The following is a 21,626-nucleotide window of genomic DNA, read 5'->3' as shown; positions in this document are numbered from 1 at the left end:
TTTAAGTTGTCAGAAAAAGGCATGACACGGCTTTACAAAACTTCACCATTTATTAACCTTCTCAGGGTCAGGAGCGTGTCTCAATACAGCCACCAGAAGCTGCAGCTCAGAGCCAACAGGATTACACACACACACACTCACACACCCAAAATGAGGGTGAGAGTTTCCCAGCTCTCTTTTGAGGGAAAAGAAGAAAGGCAAGTCCTACAGAGAACACCAAGGCAGAAGAGGGTGAAAATGCACCGGGAACAACATTTCTGGAAGTCAGAACAATGCAAGAGGCCAGGGAGAAGGAAGGCCTCTAAGAGTTGCTGACCGCTAGCAGGGCCCCCTCCCTTGCCCCAGTTGAAACCCTCAGCCCAGTTCTGAGGCAGCCAGCGGGACAAGGACTCTTGGACGTCTAGGAGAAATCCAAATCCCTTTCTATTCAGAATAAATTATTTTTTTAGGGAAAAAAACCCTACAAAAGGGAGAGAGACACTCGCTCGTTTTTCGGCTGCTCACAAAAAGAGTAATTTATTCAAGAGGTTGTCACGTGCCACGAATGAGGGGAGAGGCGGGTGCTTGCCACGGCTCCAAGGCTCATGTTCACCTGCGAGCACCTTCATGGGAGCAGGGGGGGCAGCGGATGCATGCAGAGGCCCACCAGGAGGGGGCAGCAGGTTCACCTGGAGCTCCACTGGAGCAAATGCGTCACAGAGTAATGTCTGCAAGGCCTGTAGAAAGAGGGGAGAAATTGGGGCTTTCACACTTTCGTAAGCAGAAAAATCTGTCTCCCCGATCAAAGAGCAAAATTCCAGTAACAGGAAACTGTCTGTATCTGGGCAAGCCCTCTTGGAAGCCCATCCAACTCTCACAAAAACTTCCAGTTCCTCCCAATGCAGACCGAAAACCCTCATCTAAGCAGGACACTTGCAGTGGGCAGACACTTTACTGGCTTCTGCTGGCTAGAAGACGGCTTTTGTCAGGGGAATCCCAGGCAGAGGCTGGATCTGAGGGGAGATGGTTGAGATCATCCACATGACTCCGGACAGCCGCACCTTGTGAGCAGACCGCAGAAACTGCCATCTTTAAGGCTGGTTTATAAATGGAGTGGCTGGGAGTGGGGATAACATCAAGCTTACACTTATTAAATCTTAATCACCTTTTGGCATTATTTTATTTTTATTTTATTTTTTTGTGCATTGGAGCAATTAAAAGCCATCAGACTAGCAAGGTTTTACTGGACTCATTGGCAAGTTTCTGTGTCCTTAAAAGAGTTTGTATAAATTTGATTTTAAATGTCTTTAAAAATATATGATTTTTGGACTATGAAGCAAAAGGATGCTGCTTAGTATATGGATTCTGAAAACTTAACAGATTAAGAGGTCAGAGGGATTTGGAATTATAGTTTTGAATTACTTAGAAGCTATTTTTTCATGGTAAATGGAGATTTTTTTAAAAAAACACCTATTGAATACCTTAGTGCACGGACATGCACATGATGAAACTGATAGAGCATGTCCTTAAGGAAGTTGTAAAACAAGAATAAGCTGCAATGGATGGCAATGAAATTAAATTGAAGGGGGATTTAAATGTAATGCAAATGAATCTGATGGATGATTTGTTCCCTAAAGGAGATGAATAGATATTAAATCAGGAAGCTGATTTAGATAACTTTTTTCTTCTGGATATACAAAAGAGCTCTGCTAAGATTTGGAAGGTCTTTTTTAAAAATGACAACAAAAGGATAAATTGTACTTCTTCACACAAAAGAAATCTGTTCTGAAGAATTATTGCTTTGAAATAGATGATCAGCAAATTACCTCTGGGCCTCTTTGTGAAGGGTTTAAAAAACATTTTTAAATATTTGAATAAGGTTTATAAGATTGGCTTGTTTGACCAGAGTTACAGGAAGTAAATAGTTATATTTGCCCTTATTGGACTTTTGCTGACAAACATCGATTGACATACCATTTGATTTTGTTTTCTTTACCTAAGAGGTGAGAGATTATTTAGAGACAAGTCACAACCAATAAAATTACTTTTACCTGCTGGGATGAAGGGGAAAACTGCTTCTTTTTTATTTCTCTTTCCCCCTTTTCTTGCATTTTTCTATATTTTTAATACTTTGTATTTATTTATATTTTTCTTTTCATTTATATTTCTTAATAAAATTATTTGGGGGAAAATACTGACTTAAGCCAAGACACGTGTGGCCCAGACACAGCAGCAAGCAACAAGTGTGTTTTCCCAAATGCCCTTGGTCTGGAAAGGCCAAAGATCAGAGGGGACCATACCTAAATTCTGGGAATCCTTGATAGCCCAGCACAGGCAGTAATGTTGCATGAGCTGCTCAAATGGTTCCTTCTCATCCAGGAACTCAAGGGCCTCTATCCTGGAAGAAAGGAAGACAAGACAGATGGGAGCAGATACAAGCCGTACTTAGAGAGAAAGGAGATACCAGGATGGATTAGAGCCAGGGTCAAATTCCTAGCTAGGTCCAAAGCTCACAGGGAAGCTTTGAGCCAGGCCTCCTTGCACATATCAGCCCAACCCAAAATTAATTATTCTGATGAGGGCCAGTCCAAGGAGCCCAACAGACAAGTCTGGTGGTGCCTCTGAACGGCTATATCACAACCTGTGAGTTGGGGAGCCATACTAATAGAACAATAGATAACAAACTCAAAATTCTGAAATTTGGTTTCCACTCAAAACCTATTCTTAAGTTTTATACTACAGTATTTTCTTCCATCAGAGTTTTTGAAAGCAACTAAGAGTAGGTAATTGATATGCCCTCTGTGAGGGCTACAGAGTACCATAAAACCAACATAGCCAAAGTTTTGCTCAACAAAGCCCAGCCTGTGTCCCCATGGTTGAGACATTTCAAATTAGGGTTCAAAGGAAGCCGTTAAAACACACACCCCAACATTGCTGTATTTGCCAAACACCTGGGTCAAAGTTTTATACTGGTTTTGTTCCTTTTTTCTTCCAGCATTTTCATGTTTCATTTCCTCACCAAAGTGGGTAGCTGACATGATCTGAGTGTTATGCTACAGAGCACCCCAAAATCAATTTGGCCCCATTATTTTCTATTAATGTAAGAAGCATCAATGGATGCATTAGTGTCAAGTATGTATGACTTAAGTTATATCCTATCCATCATCATCCTTTCATCAAAACGTGTTTTCCAACTCGCTCTCTTACCTAAGAAACCCATCCAATGTTTTCAGTCCATTAAGACAAATACAAGTTCTGGGTTCTCTGGGTATATCAGACACCCACTGTTGAAGGAGGCAAGAGATGGGAAAACTGGGCTTGAAGGAACAAACGGCAAAAAACTTTGGCAAAGGCTTGGATTGTGGATGTGCAAACTCACCAATTCAGGAACAGAACCCTGGAATGTTCCGTTCCCCCTCCAGACCTTGTTGTTCCGGGGGCAGTTTCCTGAAGTTATCAGTGAGTTCTGCACATTCCTAATTTGGGGCGAATATAACAATGTTTTTAGATGCTGTGTCTGAATCCTGATTTGACATTTTGGTACCTCTTAAATACTAGGATAACCAATTAAGGCTTACTGGAACAAAAAGTATAAAAGTATTATTACACTTTGGTGCCAGCTGAGGCCCCATTGGTTTTCAGGTGGCCTGCAGTTTTTGTACTCACTTTTAGGTGGGTGCAAAACCTTGGCTTGCTGGAGCAAAATGCTACAAAACCAAAGAGTATTTCACAACTAATTTCCACTCCACAACTCTTTGCTTATAGGAAACTTCTGGACTTGGTCTTCCTTGCTTTTTAACATCTACATGGATCCTCTGTCTCATCCAGATCAATGAATCGGCAGCGCTCAGGAGAATTGGACATGCAATCTGGAGACACTCCTGGACCCAGAACGGTTCTCTCTGGAGAACACGCTGAGCTCCACAGGCAGGAATGCTTTCAGTTGCATTCAGTTCCGTATGCCAATCAACCTCACCTGGCAAAAGCAAATGGAACCTCTCTTACGCACACTGGTTAACACTACACTGCAGGATTCTTGTGTTCTAGGTTTGGCAGTTTTAGGAAAGGGGGGGAGGAGTTTAAAAATACTTCAATTTTGCAACAAATAGATTATAATTTACATGGAAGTAAATTATCTATTTACTTCCAAATTCAGCCCCTGCTTTGGAACAAGGCTAGTTCAAGTACTATAATCCCTCATTCCAATCTGATGTTGGGACTTTCAGATCAGCATCAGATGCTTCACTGTGGCCTGTCCTTTCATATGCTCAGGCTGGGAGGGCTTAAGGGCACAGTATCTCCAGCTATCTCCACCAAGTATGTGGCTCATTCGGTGCCATCTGCCATCTGTTTCTGCTGTAAACAAAAATGCCAGGGATTGCCCTAAAATGCATGGTAAATATACAGTTTTGGATATAGCAATAGCAACAGCAATAGCCCTTAGACTTATATACCTCTTCGTAGTGCTTTACAACCCTCTGTAAGCGGTTTACAGAGTCAGCCTCTTGCCCCCAACAATCTGGGTCCTCATTTTACCCACCTCGGAAGGATGAGTCAACTTTGAGCTAGTCAGGATCAAACTAGTGGCTGTGGGGACTTAAACTGCAATTCTGCATTCTAACCACTGCTCCACCACGGCTCTATAATATATAAACTATATAGTATAGTGTAACTCTAACACTGTATCATCATCATCTTTGGGGTCTTTGTCATCATTATCACCTTGGTTCATACCATAGTCGGACAAAGGCCTCTTCGCTGAAGGTGAACAGCATAGTTTACTGGGCTGCTTCAGGGCAGGTTAGCAGAAATGTAGGGTTCCCCCCCCCCCCAAATCTAGGGTTGAGTGAGAGGGACTAGCCTAGAGTCCCCCAGGGGATTTTCTGCAGGGAATTTCCACAGCCAAGAAGGCACTAGGCTTCCCTCTTCCTAGCCTAGTACCTTCACTGCCACCTATTACCAACTATTCTTGTCTCCTCTTTCCCCCCCAACAACCCAGTGAAGTGGGTTGGGCTGAGAGAGTCACTGACCCAAAACCACCCACCCAGCTGACTTTCAGGCCTAAGGCAGGAGGACCTCACTGTCTCCTCGCTTCTAGGCTATAGCACCTCCACCACTGCTCCAAACTGGCTCTTACGTGCTTTACATGAACATATATAAAAACATACAACTGTGTTGTGTTCTCTCTTTCTCTCTCTCTCTGAATAAAAATATCAAGAAGAGAAGCTTACGTTTTGGTCTCATCTGGTGGCAAACTCTGATAGACCTTCAGCATATCTAGACCATTTACTGTTTCCCAGCCATGTTGCAGGAACCGTTCCTTCTATGAACGAAATGCAGGAGAAAAATCTGTTAAAGGCAGATTTTCCAAGACTCAAAAAGAAGATAAATCACTCAAAAGGTTATCCGCCATTCAGCTTAATATCTGAGCTGGGCAAGATAGAACAGGCTGCCAAGCAGTGGGTCTGAAAGTTCTTAGGAAAGGATGTGAGTACCCAAAGAATTAACAATCTGAAGGATCTGGGATGGTTTTTAGCCTTGATAAAACTTCCAGGGCAGCAGAACTTGGTTCAACATCATGAAAAATAGAGTTCAACAGGAAGTAGCATTTAAGGGAAGGCTGAACTGGCACCTCTCAGGGTCAGTTTAGATTCCTGCTCTCTCTCTCTCTCTCTCTTTGCAGTGAGTTAGACTCAGTGGTCTAAATGCTCCTGACCAATTGCATAGTGCCAAGGACAAAAATGGTGCAGCTCTCAGACTACAAGGGCCACAAGGCCAGTCAGTTGGGTTTTAAATAATGTCAACATTCTCAAGCCTGGCACCTCTCCAAAAACAAGGCCTGTTATGGCAGTGGCACCCAACCTTTTGGTTGTCAGGGATTGGTTCTGCGGGCGGCGTTTTTCTTTGGCCGGGAGGGTCGTGGTTTTGTGTGCTTGCCTGGATCCCTCACGTGCGTGGAGGAGCCTTCACTCTTTTGTACGGCCCACTTCCTGGTAGGTCGCAGACCGACCCCTGGGTTGGGGACTCCTGTGTTATGGGACGGAACATGCAGGGCAAAGTACAGGGTGAAGTTTGGACCTGAATGGAGGCACTAGCGTTTGGATAAAGCCCCCCTCTTTTATTGGGGGTTTACCAAGCTGAGTCCCACCGTCCAGGAAATCTGACCTGGGTTTCCAAAGATCTGCAAGCGTCTGCGCCAACCAGCTCGCACTGCTTGCTCTGCAGGTTCTCAATCATGATCTGTCCAAAGCGATCCAGCATATTCACCTGGAAAAGACCCAGGAAGGATACCGTCTGCCTCTCCATTAAGAGCACAAATGAGCATCTAAGAGACTGTGCCCGCTCCAGCAACAGTCTGGAAGACGGAGGGGCTTTGGGGTTCACTTCTCTGAAATTCATTAAAGCTGCTCCAGCTTTTTAGGGTTCAGTGTAAACCCAAAAGGGCATTCCAGAGCCAACTTGCTAAATTTAAGACTGCTCTTAAAAGAGTAGCATCTTTCAGGTCTGTCTGGAACCCTGGAAGTCCTGGCTGCTCCAGCAGGTGGTAGAAAGAGGCAGTTAATGTGCAACATTCAAAGGGTCCACAATGCTGCTATACCCATGTCTTTGTAATCTCTGCCCAGAACTTCCCTTTCCTTCTTAGATGGACCCCTAAAAAACAGATTCTCACAACTCTCGGCTGGAATAGCAAACGCACCGGGCACTGTGATAGTAGGCACTGAAGCTACAGTTCTCCTAGACTTGTGATTTAAAGCAGACAGCAATATCCAATGAGGGCTTATGCATCAGCACTTCCTGCTAGGTAGAATGCCCTGAAAGCTCAATCAATGCAAACAAATGGCCAAATCCAGTTTCTCAGTTCCTGATGAGACTGAAAAAGGTCATTTCTTCCCATTCCAGAACACACAGCAGTGGAATCCCAATACTTGGAGGAAATCACTGTTCTCAGTACTTTCTACTTGACTCTGCACAACTGCTGAATGTTGTACAGATTTAAAAAATAAAGTAATACAAATGATGCCTGCAGAGCAACTTCGATTTGCAAAGGGGTCAGTCGAATAACACTGAAAATTGGAAACATTTCCTATGTTGAAAGCCAACAATTTTATAAGAAAAGGGTTTGGCACAGTGCATCACTGCAAACAGTGCTTTTATTTCCAGCTATAACTGCTTTCGTACCCAAAATTGCAGTATCAAATCTGTCACTTGCATTTTTCCTAAGAGCAGTTTATCCGTTTCATAAGGATGCAACTTGCACCACTGTTAAAATGCCAGCATGTTAAGACTCAATGGGTTGATATTTAATAAAAAGTAAGATTGTTTCCAGGGCTGTGTCTCTGAATTCAACCACCTCTGTTTCAGAAGCTCTTCTTCTCAAGAAATAATTAACCCACTTTGAGAAGATCTCTGCTCTTCTATTGTGGGAAGCAATGCAGAAATAGCAAAACTCAAACACAGACAAGAATAAGGTTCTGCTGGGGGCGGGGGGGGGGCGGTTTTAGAACCTCACCAAGCCCTAACCTGAAGCAGCCATGCCCCCAAAGGAGGGTGTTTCTCTCTCCCTTTCTCTAGTTCACTCCTGGTTTGGGCAATGACGTGGGCCGCGGAGGAGCCCTGGCTTACCTGCTCGTAGTTGATAAACATGGCAGACCGAAAGGTGGTTGCCACCCACTTAATGAGGCCACCTGAATGCTCTGTGGTCATGTAGATCAGCACACATTCCGTCAACAGGAGCGTTGGCAAACTTTTAAACAGGGAAACAAGAGCAAGGATTGAAAGGATTCAGGGTTCCCCCCCCCCCCGCCCCCTGTCTTCTATTCTAGGTACTGCAAGAAGTCCTGAAAAGATTGTTTTGTGTGTTCAGAAAAATACCCTTTATACCAGGGGTCTCCAACCTTGGTAACTTTAAGATTTGTGGACTTCAACTCCCAGGATTCTGGGAATTGAAGTCCACAAGTCTTAAAGTTGCCAAGGTTGGAGACCCCTGCTTTATACAATTTTAATTTATTCAAATTAGCCACCACCTGACTCTGGGCTGTGCACCGTAAAGCAATCAATCCACCAGGGCCCACAACCACCCAATGCCATCAGGGTGGGAGCCACACAGAGATTCCAGTGCCCATCTTACTCTGGGTCCATGTGGCATTTCTTCAGCTGTTCCTCCAGTTTGGGCAGGTCTCGAAGATCACCTCCAACAATGGCATATCGGCTGGTATCCAGACTGTGTGCATCTGCAGAGGAATCAGCAGCGAGAACTATTTTTAAATGCTCCCCAACTGAGGGCAACAACCATGTCCAAAAAAAAAGTAAGGAACTTGTCTTGGAGTTTCTGTCCCCGAGGCCCTTTTTTTCTCCATCTATTTTTTTTTTTTTTTTTGGGAGGGGTAGAGGTTGGCAAACCCTTTTAACAGCCAATTCCTTCCGAAGGGCTACTTGGGGAGCAGCCTCAAATGTCCACATTTGGATAAAGCCAGCCACAGATCCTCTGCTTTCAGAGGCAGGGAGATAACAACATTAAATTAGTTTAGGGCAACAACATTGCATTTCACCATTTTCAGAGAAGTTCATATTGATGGCAGCTGAGAAAGTTTACAGGCTTCAGCTTTGCAAACAATTTGAAGAATTTCAATCTCAAGTCCAAACGATTTGGAACCACTTCCTCTCATAAATCATGTAGGTCTCCTCCACAAAACAATTGGTAAACATTTTCCTATGTTCTGCCCCCCACCCCCGATATACTGTATATGTTACTATCAATGAGTGAAAGTAGGCATTTTATGGGATACCTAGGAAATCTATAGAATGCCAAAAATGGGACATCAAAGAATGAAACACTTCACATTTCACACATTTCCTAGACATTCTATGCAATGCCAGACGGCAAACCGTATAAAATACTCTGCTAAAATCCCATTCTAGCCTTGCTTATTGCAAAAAGTTTGTCAATACTGGTCATTTTCTCTTGTTTCTTTCACTGAGAAAGTTCTGTATTTTATTTTGTATTTCTTCCTTCATTTTCAGATATGTATTAAAGTAAAAGATTAACCCTAACTGTAATCCAAACCCAAGCTGTTCCACTGGTTAACTGACTTCACTTTCAGGAAGTTTTTCCTTAACTCCAGGTTGCTTCCCTCTTTGATTAGTTTCCAACCTTTATTTCTTGCCCTTCCCTCCATTGCTTTGGAGAATAATTTGACACCCCACTCTTCTTTGTGGCAGTCCCTCAAATACTGGAACACTGTTATCATGTCCCCCCAGTCCTTCTTTTCTTTAGACTACCCAAACCCAAATCCTGCAGCCATTCTTCACATATTTTAGTCTCCAGGCCTCTGAAAGAGTGTCATCAAGCAGAAAGCAGGTCCCAAACCCATTCATGGGCATTCTCCTGCATGACTTCAGGGAAGAGAAGCCGAGCTCAGACCCTGCGTCCTTTTAGCAACTGCAGGTACAAGGAGAACTTGCTGAGGCTTCCAGTTTGCTCGTCGTCAGACTTAGAGCGGGATCCGCAATTGTGCACGGTTTCGCTTCGAGCTAATTTGCTAGAGCAGTGGTTCTCAACCTGTGGGTCGGAACCCCTTTGGGGGTCGAATGACCCTTTCATAGGGGTTGCCTAAGACCATCGGAAAACACATATTTTTGATGGGCTTAGGAACCGAGCCATAATTTTATGGTTGGGGGTCACCACAACACGAGGAACTGTATTAAAGGGTTGTGGCATTAGGAAGGTTGAGAACCACTGTGCTAGAGGGTCCCAGGACCAGAACCACCCTGGAGGGGTGGTGAAGACAGGGGGAATCACCTGGAAGGTAGAGGGGAGCCGCAACTCCCCTCCCTGACAGGAAAAACCCCTTCCAAAGGCAAGCTGTAGTGGTGGTTCTAAAATGGTCACCACAAAGACGAAGAACAGCCCGGGAAACTAAGACTGTGCTGGAGCGGAGAAGCAGCAAGCGGAGTGTGAGCCAGGCAAAATATGTGGATTTTGAGGTACCCCAGTATTAAAAAATAAAGGACTATATTGGAGGAAAGCGTGTGGAAGCAGCGACCAGAGAAAGTGAAAAGGAAATTGGATTTTATAAAATTGGCTTGAATTATTCTATTGGATTAACTTTGAGGAGAAAATTTAAAGGAAAATATTTGAACACAACAAAGGTTTAGAAATTAAACTGGACAACTACTAGATTATTGGCATTTAAAGGGCATATCTAAATGCTGAAATTGAGTGTGTTGTAAAGAAAAGAAATAATAGCTAATGACTGAAATTAGCGAACTTAATAAAAGTACTATATTTAACAAAGAAAGTTAAAGACTCAAGAGTGCCACCTGATGGTACAGGAAAACTGTACCATCATTTCAGTGACTTTTTTAAAAAAGTGCTTTGTCTTTCTAAGAAATTGGACTTTGGAACTTAAAAAAGAGTAAAAGAAACTCCATTAAAAACACTGGAAAGTGATATTAGAATATTAAAAAGGGGAAGATATTTGAAAATATTGTCAAAGAACCAACCGATGACTATGGGAAACAGTAGGAAAAGGGCCAACTAGAAGACCTGGAACAAAGTTTTAAGGACATTGATTGTTGAAGATAAACTTAAAAGACACTGGCTGAAATAATATATTGGACTCTGGGACTGAATATATCTATTAAGGAAAAGGAAAGAAAAGAAAAAAAGGGGAAGATATAGAGGAATTATTTGTTGAAATATGATTGGACTTGCAAGACATAAGGGAAATGATGAAAATCAAACTTGAAATGTGTAATTACGTATTACAGAAATTAGAAATGGCGATTCAGCTTGTAGAACAACTAAGTAAACCAGAGGAGGAGGAGTTCAACAAAGGGGAAGCCAGCTTTGAAGAACAAAGGGAACAACAATTATTTAAGCAGGGGAAAAAGGAATTAAAATTAAAAATTTGTGGTCTAATGTGGTAATAAAAGGGAGAATGGTTCGGAAAATGAAAAAAAGGAGAGGGAAAAAGCAGAAAAGGGAAGTACAAAAGAAAAATCGAAAGAGGGAGGGAGAAAAACTTAATAATTGGAGTGAGAAATGGAGGGGGAAAAGAATGGGGAAAAGGGGAATTAAGAGAAAGGACCAGAAAATAAAGAAAAACAGGAAGCAAACAAGGATGAAAAGAAATTACATTGTTAAAAGAGCGAGAGATAATGGATGAAAAAAAAAAAACAATAGGGAAGAAGATTCCGCAAGGTAGTATGTTGTGATATGTAAGAATAAGTATTTAAAATCGATAAGTATGTAACTGATATGGTTCCCCCCCCCCTTAGTTTCTCTTTCTCATTTTTTTCTATTAAAGGATTATTGCTACATTAGACATGGAACTTAATGAAATAAATATGGAATTGGGAATTTATAATAAGAATATAATATATTAATTGATGATTAGCGATGTATAAGAAAAGGGGGGCAAGTGTTGAAATAAGAACTATTATGGGAAGATTAATATCAGTTGCTATAATTGATTAGATTAATACTTATGTAATATATAGATGATTTATAAGGTGATTGACAAAATGTAATGCGGAATCCGACAAAAATATATATATTTGTGTTATATAGTAAATAGGGAGACTGGTTTTAAGGTAGAAGGAAGGTGGCTAGCTCGAATTATCAACTCAGAGGGCACAATTTTAAATTAATAAAATGATGATAAAATTGCAAATGTAACAGAAAAAGATAACACAGGAAATGAGATGAGAATTTTAGATAATATTGTAAAATAAGATGAGACTATCCTAAGGAAAATGAAATAAGTTATAACATGAATTGGAATTGGATAAGTTTAATATTTAATAAGGATAATTGATATGAAATTGAATACCTAAAATGAATAGGTAACTACGGCCATGTTTGTATAGAGATGTGAAACCTGGAACCATACTGCTTAAGAATTTTTTATTTAAAAAACAAAAAAACAAAATTGGGTAGGAAATTGAATAATGAAATTACTAGGTATGTTTAACTGATATGGTAGTTGGCATTAGGAGAGAGTATTGAAATGTTGAAAATAAGCAATGAAGGATTATGATTTAATGTGAGTATGTGTACTAAGAGATATGATTGGTATTAAGTTGGCCTATACTAAAATGTATATTGATGCTACACTGTTAATGTATTGTTGTGTATGTGTAGATTGAAATAAAAAAAAAACTTGACTATAAAAAAAGCAGGAAGCAGGTTCCAAAGCCCACCTCAGACCCTGCGTCCTTTCAGCATCTGCAGGTACAAGGAGAACTTGCTGGTTTTGTGGCAAAGAGGGGACTTGAGGGCAGTGAGCCCTGAAAGCCAAAGTCCCATGGAAGGACCAGAAAGCAAAAGAGGATTCCCAAGGGGATTTGATTCCAGTGCTAATCTTGGTTAGACCCCGGAGAAGAAGAAACTCCCCAGTACAAATCACCAGTATCACTATCTCCAGTCACAATGGAAGTGATGCCATTGCAGGGGTGAGCAAACAAATCAGATCAAAGGTTAGATCAAAATCATGTCTTTCAAAACAACCCAGCTGACTGGATCCTAAAAATAACGAAGGTCGATGGGACAGACTGGTTCAGAATTTCACAAATCCATAGGGTTGGTTTTTTTTTTTTTTTTGGTAGCACTGAATTCCTATTATTTTCTTGATGGGGGAGATGCAGGTCAAAGAAAACAAGGGAAGAACAAACATCTTCACTTATCCCCACGGAGGAAAGGTGAGAGAAGTCTAGAAAAGCTGCCCTGCTCTAACAGGGACTCACCTATGAGAACCGTCTCCCCTGAATGGCTTTCCATGATCGGTTTGGAGAGAGGTGGTTTTGATCTGTAAAGGATGGACAGAAAGGGAAATGAGAGCCTGTGAGTCACCATCATCATTCCTACACCAAAACCAGAAGGGGCCTGGACTTTCTGAAAACAAGCCAAGGGAGTGGGCTGCAGGATCACCTCTTGCAGTGGACTAAGTAAGCAAGTAAGAGAAACAAAATATAGAGGCTGAGAGCCACTTTGAATCAAAGGGTCCTTCCTGGAGCCAAACACACGCAGGTGATGCTGGACAGGAAAGGTCACCGTCAACAGAGATGCTTCCAAAAGGAAGAAAGACGGTGCAATCCTCCTTGTGCAGAATCAATGCATCCATTGCAAATCTGCATGGCACAAATTACAGGTAATCCTCAATTTGCAACAACAACCAAGCTGAACATTTCTGTTGCTGAATGAGACAGTTGTTAAGTGAGTTTTGCCCCATTTTATGACCTTTCTTGCCACAGTTGTTAAATGAATTACTGTGGTTGTTAAGTTAGTAAGACAGTTGCTAAGTGAATCTGGCTTCCCCCGTTGACTTTGCTCGTCAGAAGGTTGCAAAAGGGGATCACGTGACCCCGGGACATTGCGACCGTCGTGTGAGTCAGTTGCCAAGTGTCTGAACTTTGATTGTATGATCACGGGGAGACTCCAATGGTCGTAAGTGTGAAAAACGCTCGTCACTTTTTTCAGTGTTGTTATAACTTTGAACGGTCACTAAATGAACAGTTGTAAGTCAAGGACTACTGGTAATTCAAATAATTCTTTAAAAGTACTTTTGGACACCCTGAGCTTGTTTTGAAATCCCAGGATCATATATTTAAGGACATGCACTCTTTTTACCAACACAGACAACGTTCATGCAATCTTGCCGGGTGCACTCTAGGCAACTTTTATCCATTATTTATTAAGGAATTTATTAAGGAATAGGCTCCCTGGACCAAGACTTGGCTATAAATCTCTGTTCGCTAACTAAACATTGCTTAACTTGGCCTGAACCTATCAGAAATCTTTACATTTTATTTAAGAGGTATATGTAGTTTTAAGACTGCTTGTTTTCTAGATATATTGCTGATTACTATAGCAATATTTTGGTCTGTCCTAATCCTTAAATCCAACAACATATGAAGTTTTTTTATAAATATAATTGTTTGACTGATTGCATTTATAAGCTAAGGCTATCCTATTTAGACATCTTACAATAATTCAGGTACGCATATAGGACATTATGATAAGCTTCTGCATAATTATCTGTGGTCATTTTTGCATGTCTCTATTTTTTATTGCCTTCTCTGGCAGCATGATGCAAAGGATTAGGATTATCTCCTTTGTGTGGGAAAGGAAGGATTTCCTGTTACTTGTTTTGATAACAGACTGAACTGAGTAGCATTGTTTGCTTTTAACTGTGTGAGAACTTGCTCTCACAATTATTTGATGAAAGGAAAATTCCTGCTTCTCAATTGTTGAAAACAATCTTCTGCAAAATAATCGTAGCAGCTTTAAAGGCCACCATTATGAAATTATAACTAAATTTCACCTATTTTCAGATTAAAGGAAAAAAAACCATATCCACTTCTAGTTTAGGTGAGAGCAGCTACAAGTCTATGAACTACCGCCTGTCCTGACAAAAAGAAGGGCACCCTTTCTTGCGTTTTGGCAAAACTGCAACTACTATGCTGAGCTCATGCTTTCCATGCAAACTGGAGACGTGAAAAAGGCAGAAACGTACAAAAATTCCTTCATCAAACATTCACAGTAGTACAGTCACATCTAATTAACACTAAAAGCACAATTTGTAGGATAGCAGATAATGTTTTACATATACTCCCTCGTGTTACTTCATATTTTCACAACAAAGCAAAGTAATTAAAATATAATAATTTAATATAACTTCTAGTCATTTTGCTCTAACACTCTACTCCAAAAACAAATGCATTCATTCAGTTGTTCAAACATAACACAGATTCCAGCACTTACTTGATGTAGTGAATTTTTCTTGACACTATAGATGGAAAATCAACTTCAAAGTATTTCAAAGGAAGAAGATTCTCATCCTGAAAAGGGCGGGGGACACACATAAATTCCAATATTTTCACTGAGGGCAAAAGAAACATCCCATTGCTTTGCTTTAGATTCTGACTTTTGTGATGCCAAGGCTGCTAGGCTAGGATTCTGTAGTCATAGTTAAGACATGTCTTTCTCCTACTCATAACTATATTCCTAAACCTAACCCCCCACCTATACTAAGCAAAAAAAACTGGAAAAAAAGATGCAAGCAATGACCCGACCCCAATAATCTGCTAGAGAGAGGTTAAATGAGCTGATTTACCCTCTTCCTGGCAATCCTATTCAAGAACATTGATGTATTAGTAAGACAAAAAGTAGACAGACTTCTGTACACTCTGCAGATCATGAAATGCTCAGCCACGTCCAAGCTGAACTGGCTGCATGTTATATTCTAGAAACCATTTTCACGATTATACATCAACTAAATGCTTTGTAAGTTACAGAGTGTCCTGCGAATTAGAATGAATAGCTGAATTCTCTGGAACATAAATCAGACTTACATTGTTCTATTGTAAGATAGAAATCTGGTGTCCTTAAGATATTTTGGATACCAAGCCCCATAATCCTTTGACTTCATCTATATAGGATGGAGTTGGTGACAGTTGACATCCAAATTATCTAGAGAATACCAGTTTGCCTAGCTTCATTATATAATCAATGAAAGTGGGGGAGAGAGGGACAAAGTCTTTTAGGAATTATTATCCAAGATCACACATGAGATAACATAAGTTTTTCACCTTTAATTTCCAAAACAGAGTATCCATGCCAGCACCAAGATTTATAATTTGGCAATTGCATTTTGTCTTTTCTAAAAAAGCCTTAAGTAAACGACCAACTCCTTGGACCCGAGCATAGTACCCTTAGAAAAAGAAAGCAAAAAACAAAAACAATTAGTTGACAAATTTGAAAGCATTTGATAATGATTTTGATGGTTAGCTCTCATCCACCACCCACCTCTTCCTTTTGCTGTATGTTCATGAAGCAACACAAATTGCCCCAACACATTTGTTTATAACCTACCACGGCTGATTTCAGGTGCCTTCCTTTCTTTTGGATGGCCTACAAAATATTCGATGTAAGGGTCTTTCCAGTAGCCAACACTTACAGCATACCTAACCACAATAAGAAAAACAGTGTTTTAACAAACCCCATTCCATTGAAAACAAAATATTTTAAACAAAACATACACTATATGAATATCAGTCTACATTAGAAGAGTAGGTTTTATGCACTTTAAATAAATTAGGCTAATTCATACTATTATTCCATGTTTAAGAGATGGCAAAGAGGCTTTTCAAAATATTTATGACTTTCAGAAGCAGCTGCTGCTCTCAAAAGGCAGTTAGGAGCGGAAAACTGGACCATCAATCCAGGAGAAAACCACTGGATCAAAACCAAGTTTGTACATATCTGGATGCAAGGAGTTAGCGTAATAGGATTAGATAAAATATCTGCTTATGGCAGAAATCAATATTAAAGCATCCCCTATAAATATTCACCCAGCTTCTGTTTAAAGACATTAAGTGGGGTGCCCCAAACATGGCACAATAGTCGAGGCTACCATAGTGCTATTGAGAATAGAATGATTACTTTGTGGAACTATGATTTGGAACATACAAAAACTCCTTAATTGATGCCAGCTGAAACTACAGGTAGTCCTCGACTTACAACAATTGAGCTCAAAATTTCTATAATCAACATTTGTTAAGTGAGTTTCCCATTTTATGACCTTTCTTGCCTCACTTGTTAAGTGAATCACTGCAGTTGTTAAGTGAATCTGGCTTCCCCAATGACTTTGTCAGAAGATCGCAAAAAGTGATCCCGTAGTCCTAGGACACTACAATGGTCATAAATATGAACCAATTGTCAAGCATCAATATTTCAATCACATGATCATGGGGAATGCTGCAAAGGTTGTAACTATGAAAAATGGTCCTGTCACTTTTTTTCAGTGCTGTTGTAACTTTGAACAGCCACTAAATGAACTGTTGTAAGTTGAGGACTACCTGTACCCTTGTCATTTTTGCAACCAAGTCATGCTACTGAAGCAGCTACAATTCTAGTCTCCCCAATGCAAATAATAAAGAATACTCTTCTAGATGCCTGTAGAGATTCTCTGTCATCCAGGTCATGGTTGTCCCAGAGGTGATTTTTCAGGAGGCAATTGGACTTTCTTGTTTTTTCTTTGAAGATGTTTCGCTTCTCATCCAAGAAGCTTCTTCAGCTCTGACAGGATAATGGGGAACGGACAGATTTATATTCCTTGCAGATAGCTGGTCATTTGCATCCTTTTAGAGGGTCCTTGCAGCACTTGGAGGTTTATCTGTGTCTTCAGGGTCATCTGAGTGGTGCAAATGGTTCCTGTAGTCTGCAATTTTTTTCCTCTGGAAATCCATTCCTATGCCCACACCATTCAAAGGATGTTCGTCCCAAATTGTATAGCTAAAAGTCTTCAACCCCCACCCCAAAGGATGCAAATTACCAGCTGTTTGCAAGAAATATAAATCCTTCCATTCCCCACCATCCAGTCAGAGCTGAAGAAGCTTCTTGAATCTTCAAAAGAAAAAACCAGGAAGTCCAGTTGTCTCCTGAAAAAGCCTCTTTGGAACTCTTCTAGATGGCTGGAGAAAAAGCAAAGACCCCCTTAGGTCCAACTCTCCCTGCAGCCATTAAGCTGTGGAGTTTGCTCTTCTCAAGGTGGAGATGGGAATGGCCAAACCTTGGAGGAAAGGCAGGCTTGTAAATGAAAGTGAACAGCCAGTAAGCCAGGCATTTGTCTGATTTCTGCACTCTTGCTGCAAGTTTTATTCGGTCAACAAACGACGGTTTGGCACTGGGCCCTTTCCAGATATCTGGGAACAGGACCATCCACCCAAATGTCACCTCAAATCAGGGCTTCCTTGAGCTGCAATTGATGGAGCTTACAGAAAGCATTAAATGGGATTACAAGTGCAGTTTGCTGAGCCAAACTGCACGGCATCAGGCGTAACATATTCTCTGGCCCAGTTTGAGACTCCGTGGATCACCCTGTGGGGGGATTTGGGACCACCCTGGCTAGCCTTCCTTTACTCCTGAGATCTCCTAGTGCAGGGGTCTCCAACCTTAGCAGCTTTAAGCCTGCTGGGCTTCAACTCCCAAATACAAGTTAGGCGGAAATGATCTCGTAGACAACCCTCATTCTGTCAAGGACCTAGGAGTACTCATCTTAAACAATCTAAGCCCCAGAGCTCACTGTAACAGCATTGTCAAAAAGGTTTTAACCTTATTTTGCGAAGCTTCTTCTCCGGCAGCCTTGAATTGTTAACTAGGGCACACAAAAATTGGTCTTTGCCAGACCAATTCTTGAATACAGCTTGTCCGCCTGGAACCTCCACTGTATATCAGACTTTAACACAATTGAGCGGGTTCAGAGGTATTTCTCGAGAAGAGTACTCCACTCCTCCACTCACAGTAGAATTACCTATGCCTCCAGGCTCGTTGGGCCTAGACAATCTGCAACTGTCCACCTGAAGTCCGATCTAAGCATAGTGTCAGGATTCCAGCAGTTGCCCCAGTTAAATCACGAGTCTCAAGCCAAACTTCCAAAACTTCATAAGGATTTATTGGGAGTTAAGATGTCCGGCACTGCCTGGGTGGAGCCGACTCTGAGGCACATCATTCATTGACCCTGGTTTTCCCCCACCCCCTGGGTGTATCATAATTCATATTCTCCAGTGAGACACATCCATAGCTAAGTCATCAATCATGCTCTCCAGTTAGATTTTTGCAGGGCAGAAACTTCAATCACCTAGTTACTATCTTTGAAAAACTATTTATGGAATGCACTTTTGATTTCCAAGCTGCCGCACTGCTCCCCCCTCCCTTTTTGGTGGCAACTCTAAAAAGACCATAGAAATATTTTATGAGTTGACATAGTTCACAAAATGGTCTGATACGTCTTGCCTGTGAACAACTTCTTCAGCCTCAATCACAATAATACATGGGCAAACAACCGCTCCAAACTCGATGGCAGAAAATCTGACTTCAGCCACAAAGTGATCAACGCCTGGAACGCCCTACTCGACTCTGTTGTTACAGCCTCAACCCCTTGCAGCTTCAACCTCAAACTGTCTACCGTGGACCTCACCCCGTTACTTTTTTTTAAATACATTTATTTTTTTGTTTCTATATACACATCGTTGTGTGAACAGTGTGGTTCCAGGTGGTTTTCCATTTCAAAACAAACATGACCAGTTTCACGTTGAAATTGTTAACTTTCTTAACAACTTGTTAACTTAGTAATTTGATATTAATACAGATTTACCTCACCCCGTTCTTAAGAGGTCCTTAAAGGAGGCTTGCATAAGCCCACCAGCCTGCCTACCGTCCCTGTCCCCATTTATCTGCATTTACTCCCTTTGTTCTTGTTTATGTTCATACCTATACTTGTTACCTTGTACATGTTTGACAAATAAATAATATAATACAATAAAATAAAATTCTGGAAGTTGAAGTCCTCCAGATTTAAAGTGGCCACGGTTGGAGGCCCCCGTCCTAGGGGTCTCCGATCCCGGCCTGCGGGTTCCAAGCCCCTTTGGCTTCCCAGACTCGACCAGGCGCTACCGCCCGCCCCGATTCAGCGGGCCGCGCCGGGCGAGAACGGAGCCTCCCCGCGGAAGGCCCACCCGCCCGCCTTCGCCCTCCCGGCGCCGCTCCTTCACCGCTTGCAATGGGAGGCGACGTCGCAGGTGCTCCGCACGGCCTCGTCGAAGACGTCGGTGCCCAGCAGGTCTCGGGAGGGGCCAGCCATGGCCGGGCGCGGGGGTGGCTCAGCAGACAGACGCCAAAGAGGAGCGCGGGCCGCCCATGCCGGGCCGACGCCGGCGAGATCCCCTCAGAGCGCGACGTCGCCAGCACCGGCCAGCAACGCGCTCTCCCATTGGCCGGGCCCTTGGGAGGCTGGACGACGCCCCTTTCTCTTCCTATTGGACAGGCTGTTGCCGATAGGGCGATATCGCGTGTGGTGCAAAAAGCAAAGTACGCCGGGAATTGTAGTCCTCTGCTGAAAAGGATTGCGTTGTCTGCTAGAGCAGGGGTGTCCAACCTCAGCAACTTTAAGACTTATGGACTTCAACTCCCAGAATTCTCCAGCCAGGGAGTTGAAGTCCATAAGTCTTAAAGTTGTCAAGGTTGGAGACCCCTGTGCTAGAGGACGGAAACAGGCCCTCGGCAGGATGGGAATTGCAGGTCTTACTCGCGAGGGTTGGGACGATCGAGAAAAGGACCCAACGCTCCGCGTATGCTGAGGTCCGCGTGTTGCTCAGTCCCCCATTTTCGTCATCCAGTCACATTTGTATTGTATATAATATTTTGTCGGTGTTTCTCAACCTGAGCAACTTTAAGATGTATGGACTTTAATTCCCAGAATTCCCCAACCAGCCTGGGAATTAAAATCCACACATCTTAAGGTTACTCGCATTAAGAAACGCTGCATGACAGTACAGTCTATACATGAAGGTTCGCTGAGGGTCACGGCTGATGGGCTGATCCGCAGGGTGGGTCATCAAGTCCCACAGGAGACTGACGTTGCACGTCTTGTCCGTCATTCCATCTGGCAGGAGTAAGATCTGCCTTTTCTGCCGTGGTTCCCCGCCTCATCCCCACTCAGCCCATCCCTGCTACCCTTCTGGAAAGCATGTAAAACATATTTTTCCAGCAATCTTGTAGATCCATGGACATCCTGCAAGGTGACTGCAGATGTTAGGGGGCTGTTATTTTCCCACAATCTTTTTGTAGCATGGTGTGGGAGTAGGAATGGATTTCCAGATAAAAATTGCAGAGTATTGGAACCATTTGCACCTCTCAGGAGACCCCGAGGACACAGATAAATCTCCAAGTACTTCAGCGACCCTCTAAAACAAGGATCTTCAAACATGGCAAATTTAAGACTTGTGGACTTCAACTTCCAGAATTCCTGAGCTAACATGACTGGAGGAGGAATTCTGGGAGTTGAAGTCCACAAGTCTTAAAGCTGTCATGTTTGAAGACCCGAAATGTCTTCAAAATAAAAAAAATACAAAGAAAGTCCAGTTGTCTCTTGAAAAAGCATCTTTGGAACCTGGATGACTGAGAATCTCTACAGACTTCTTGCTACATGCTTTTATTTTTATTCAAATTCCAGAGTTTTAAAGCTTATACTGCTTTAACTGTTATTGTGGTTACACATCGAGGTGGGCACCTATAAACATTTGCTAAATAAACACGCCATGGTTCACTGAAAAGGTCCCGTGCAACCTGCCTTTGCAGAACCAGCCTGTCTCCTCTCGCATCCGTTATTTGGATAACTATTAATTATTAATATAATATAATAATATAATTATTTGGTTGGTTAACTGGCTAAGGAGGGTCGGGGAGAAGAGTCAGGTCAGGGGAGAACTTTCTCCACGTGATCCCCCCCTTTCCCCCCGCCTTAGAAGCTACCCTATCTGCAATGCTGCAAGGGCGGGCGACCCTCGGTCAGAAACAGTCGGAGGATCAGATCCAGCTTGGGCAGCCAAGATCGTCCGCCATCTCGACCTGCTGGGCGGGTTTCCCGTTCACGAGTGCAGCAGTGCAACTCCCCCGCCCAAGAGAAAAGCACCCCCCGGGCCGTGGAAGGAATGTGCGGCCCTGCTACTCCTCTCTCCCTTCCTAGCGCTAGAGCAGGGGTCTCCAATCTCGGCTACTTTAAGCTAAGCTGGCTGAGGAATTCTGGGAGTTGAAGTCCTCCAGGCTTAAAAGTTGGCCAAGGTTGGAGAGCCCTGCTCGAGACTCC

At 42.4% G+C, this 21,626-nt stretch overlaps 1 protein-coding gene across 4 annotated transcripts; it reads right to left on the bottom strand.

Annotated features, from left to right (window-relative positions):
• Positions 1–488: 488 nt before the first annotated feature.
• LCMT1 (leucine carboxyl methyltransferase 1) lies at positions 489–19,727 on the bottom strand. 4 transcript variants are annotated; one of them, XR_015750845.1, is made up of 13 exons: positions 19,534–19,727; positions 15,854–15,945; positions 15,571–15,692; positions 14,744–14,820; positions 12,727–12,788; positions 8,108–8,210; positions 7,603–7,723; positions 6,145–6,246; positions 5,211–5,302; positions 3,646–3,955; positions 3,359–3,455; positions 2,280–2,377; positions 489–716 (listed from the first exon to the last, which is right to left on the bottom strand). XR_015750845.1 is itself a non-coding variant. In XM_026683566.2 (11 exons), exons 1-11 carry the CDS (start codon positions 19,620–19,622, stop codon positions 694–696), a joined length of 981 nt encoding a protein of 326 aa, XP_026539351.1. In that variant the 5' UTR covers positions 19,623–19,727; the 3' UTR covers positions 489–693. The 4 variants fall into 4 exon arrangements, 2 of the variants coding, with proteins under 2 accessions (XP_026539351.1, XP_087829227.1); XR_003372274.2 differs by lacking the exon at positions 3,646–3,955; XM_026683566.2 differs by lacking the exons at positions 3,359–3,455; positions 3,646–3,955.
• Between the last annotated feature and the right edge of the window lie 1,899 nt (positions 19,728–21,626).

This window comes from Notechis scutatus, chromosome 12 (assembly GCF_049901735.1).
Source record: "Notechis scutatus isolate UNSWTSFEM ecotype Mainland chromosome 12, rNotScu1.2, whole genome shotgun sequence".
Classification (NCBI taxonomy): Eukaryota; Metazoa; Chordata; class Lepidosauria; order Squamata; family Elapidae; genus Notechis; species Notechis scutatus.
Note: the sequence above shows the minus strand (reverse complement) of the source record. Positions and strands in the feature narration are given on the sequence as shown.

Bases quoted from the DNA above. Each gene is read 5' to 3' on its own strand.
- LCMT1 (XM_087973101.1), bottom strand. From the start codon at position 19,622: ATGGCTGGCCCCTCCCGAGACCTGCTGGGCACCGACGTCTTCGACGAG. The intron at 7,724-8,107 runs GTAAGATGGGCA...CCTGTTTAAAAG, and splicing joins AAATGCCACATGGACCCAGA to TTTGCCAACGCTCCTGTTGA. The intron at 2,378-5,210 runs GTAAGCTTCTCT...CCTTTCTTCCAG, and splicing joins CCACCAGATGAGACCAAAAC to GATAGAGGCCCTTGAGTTCC.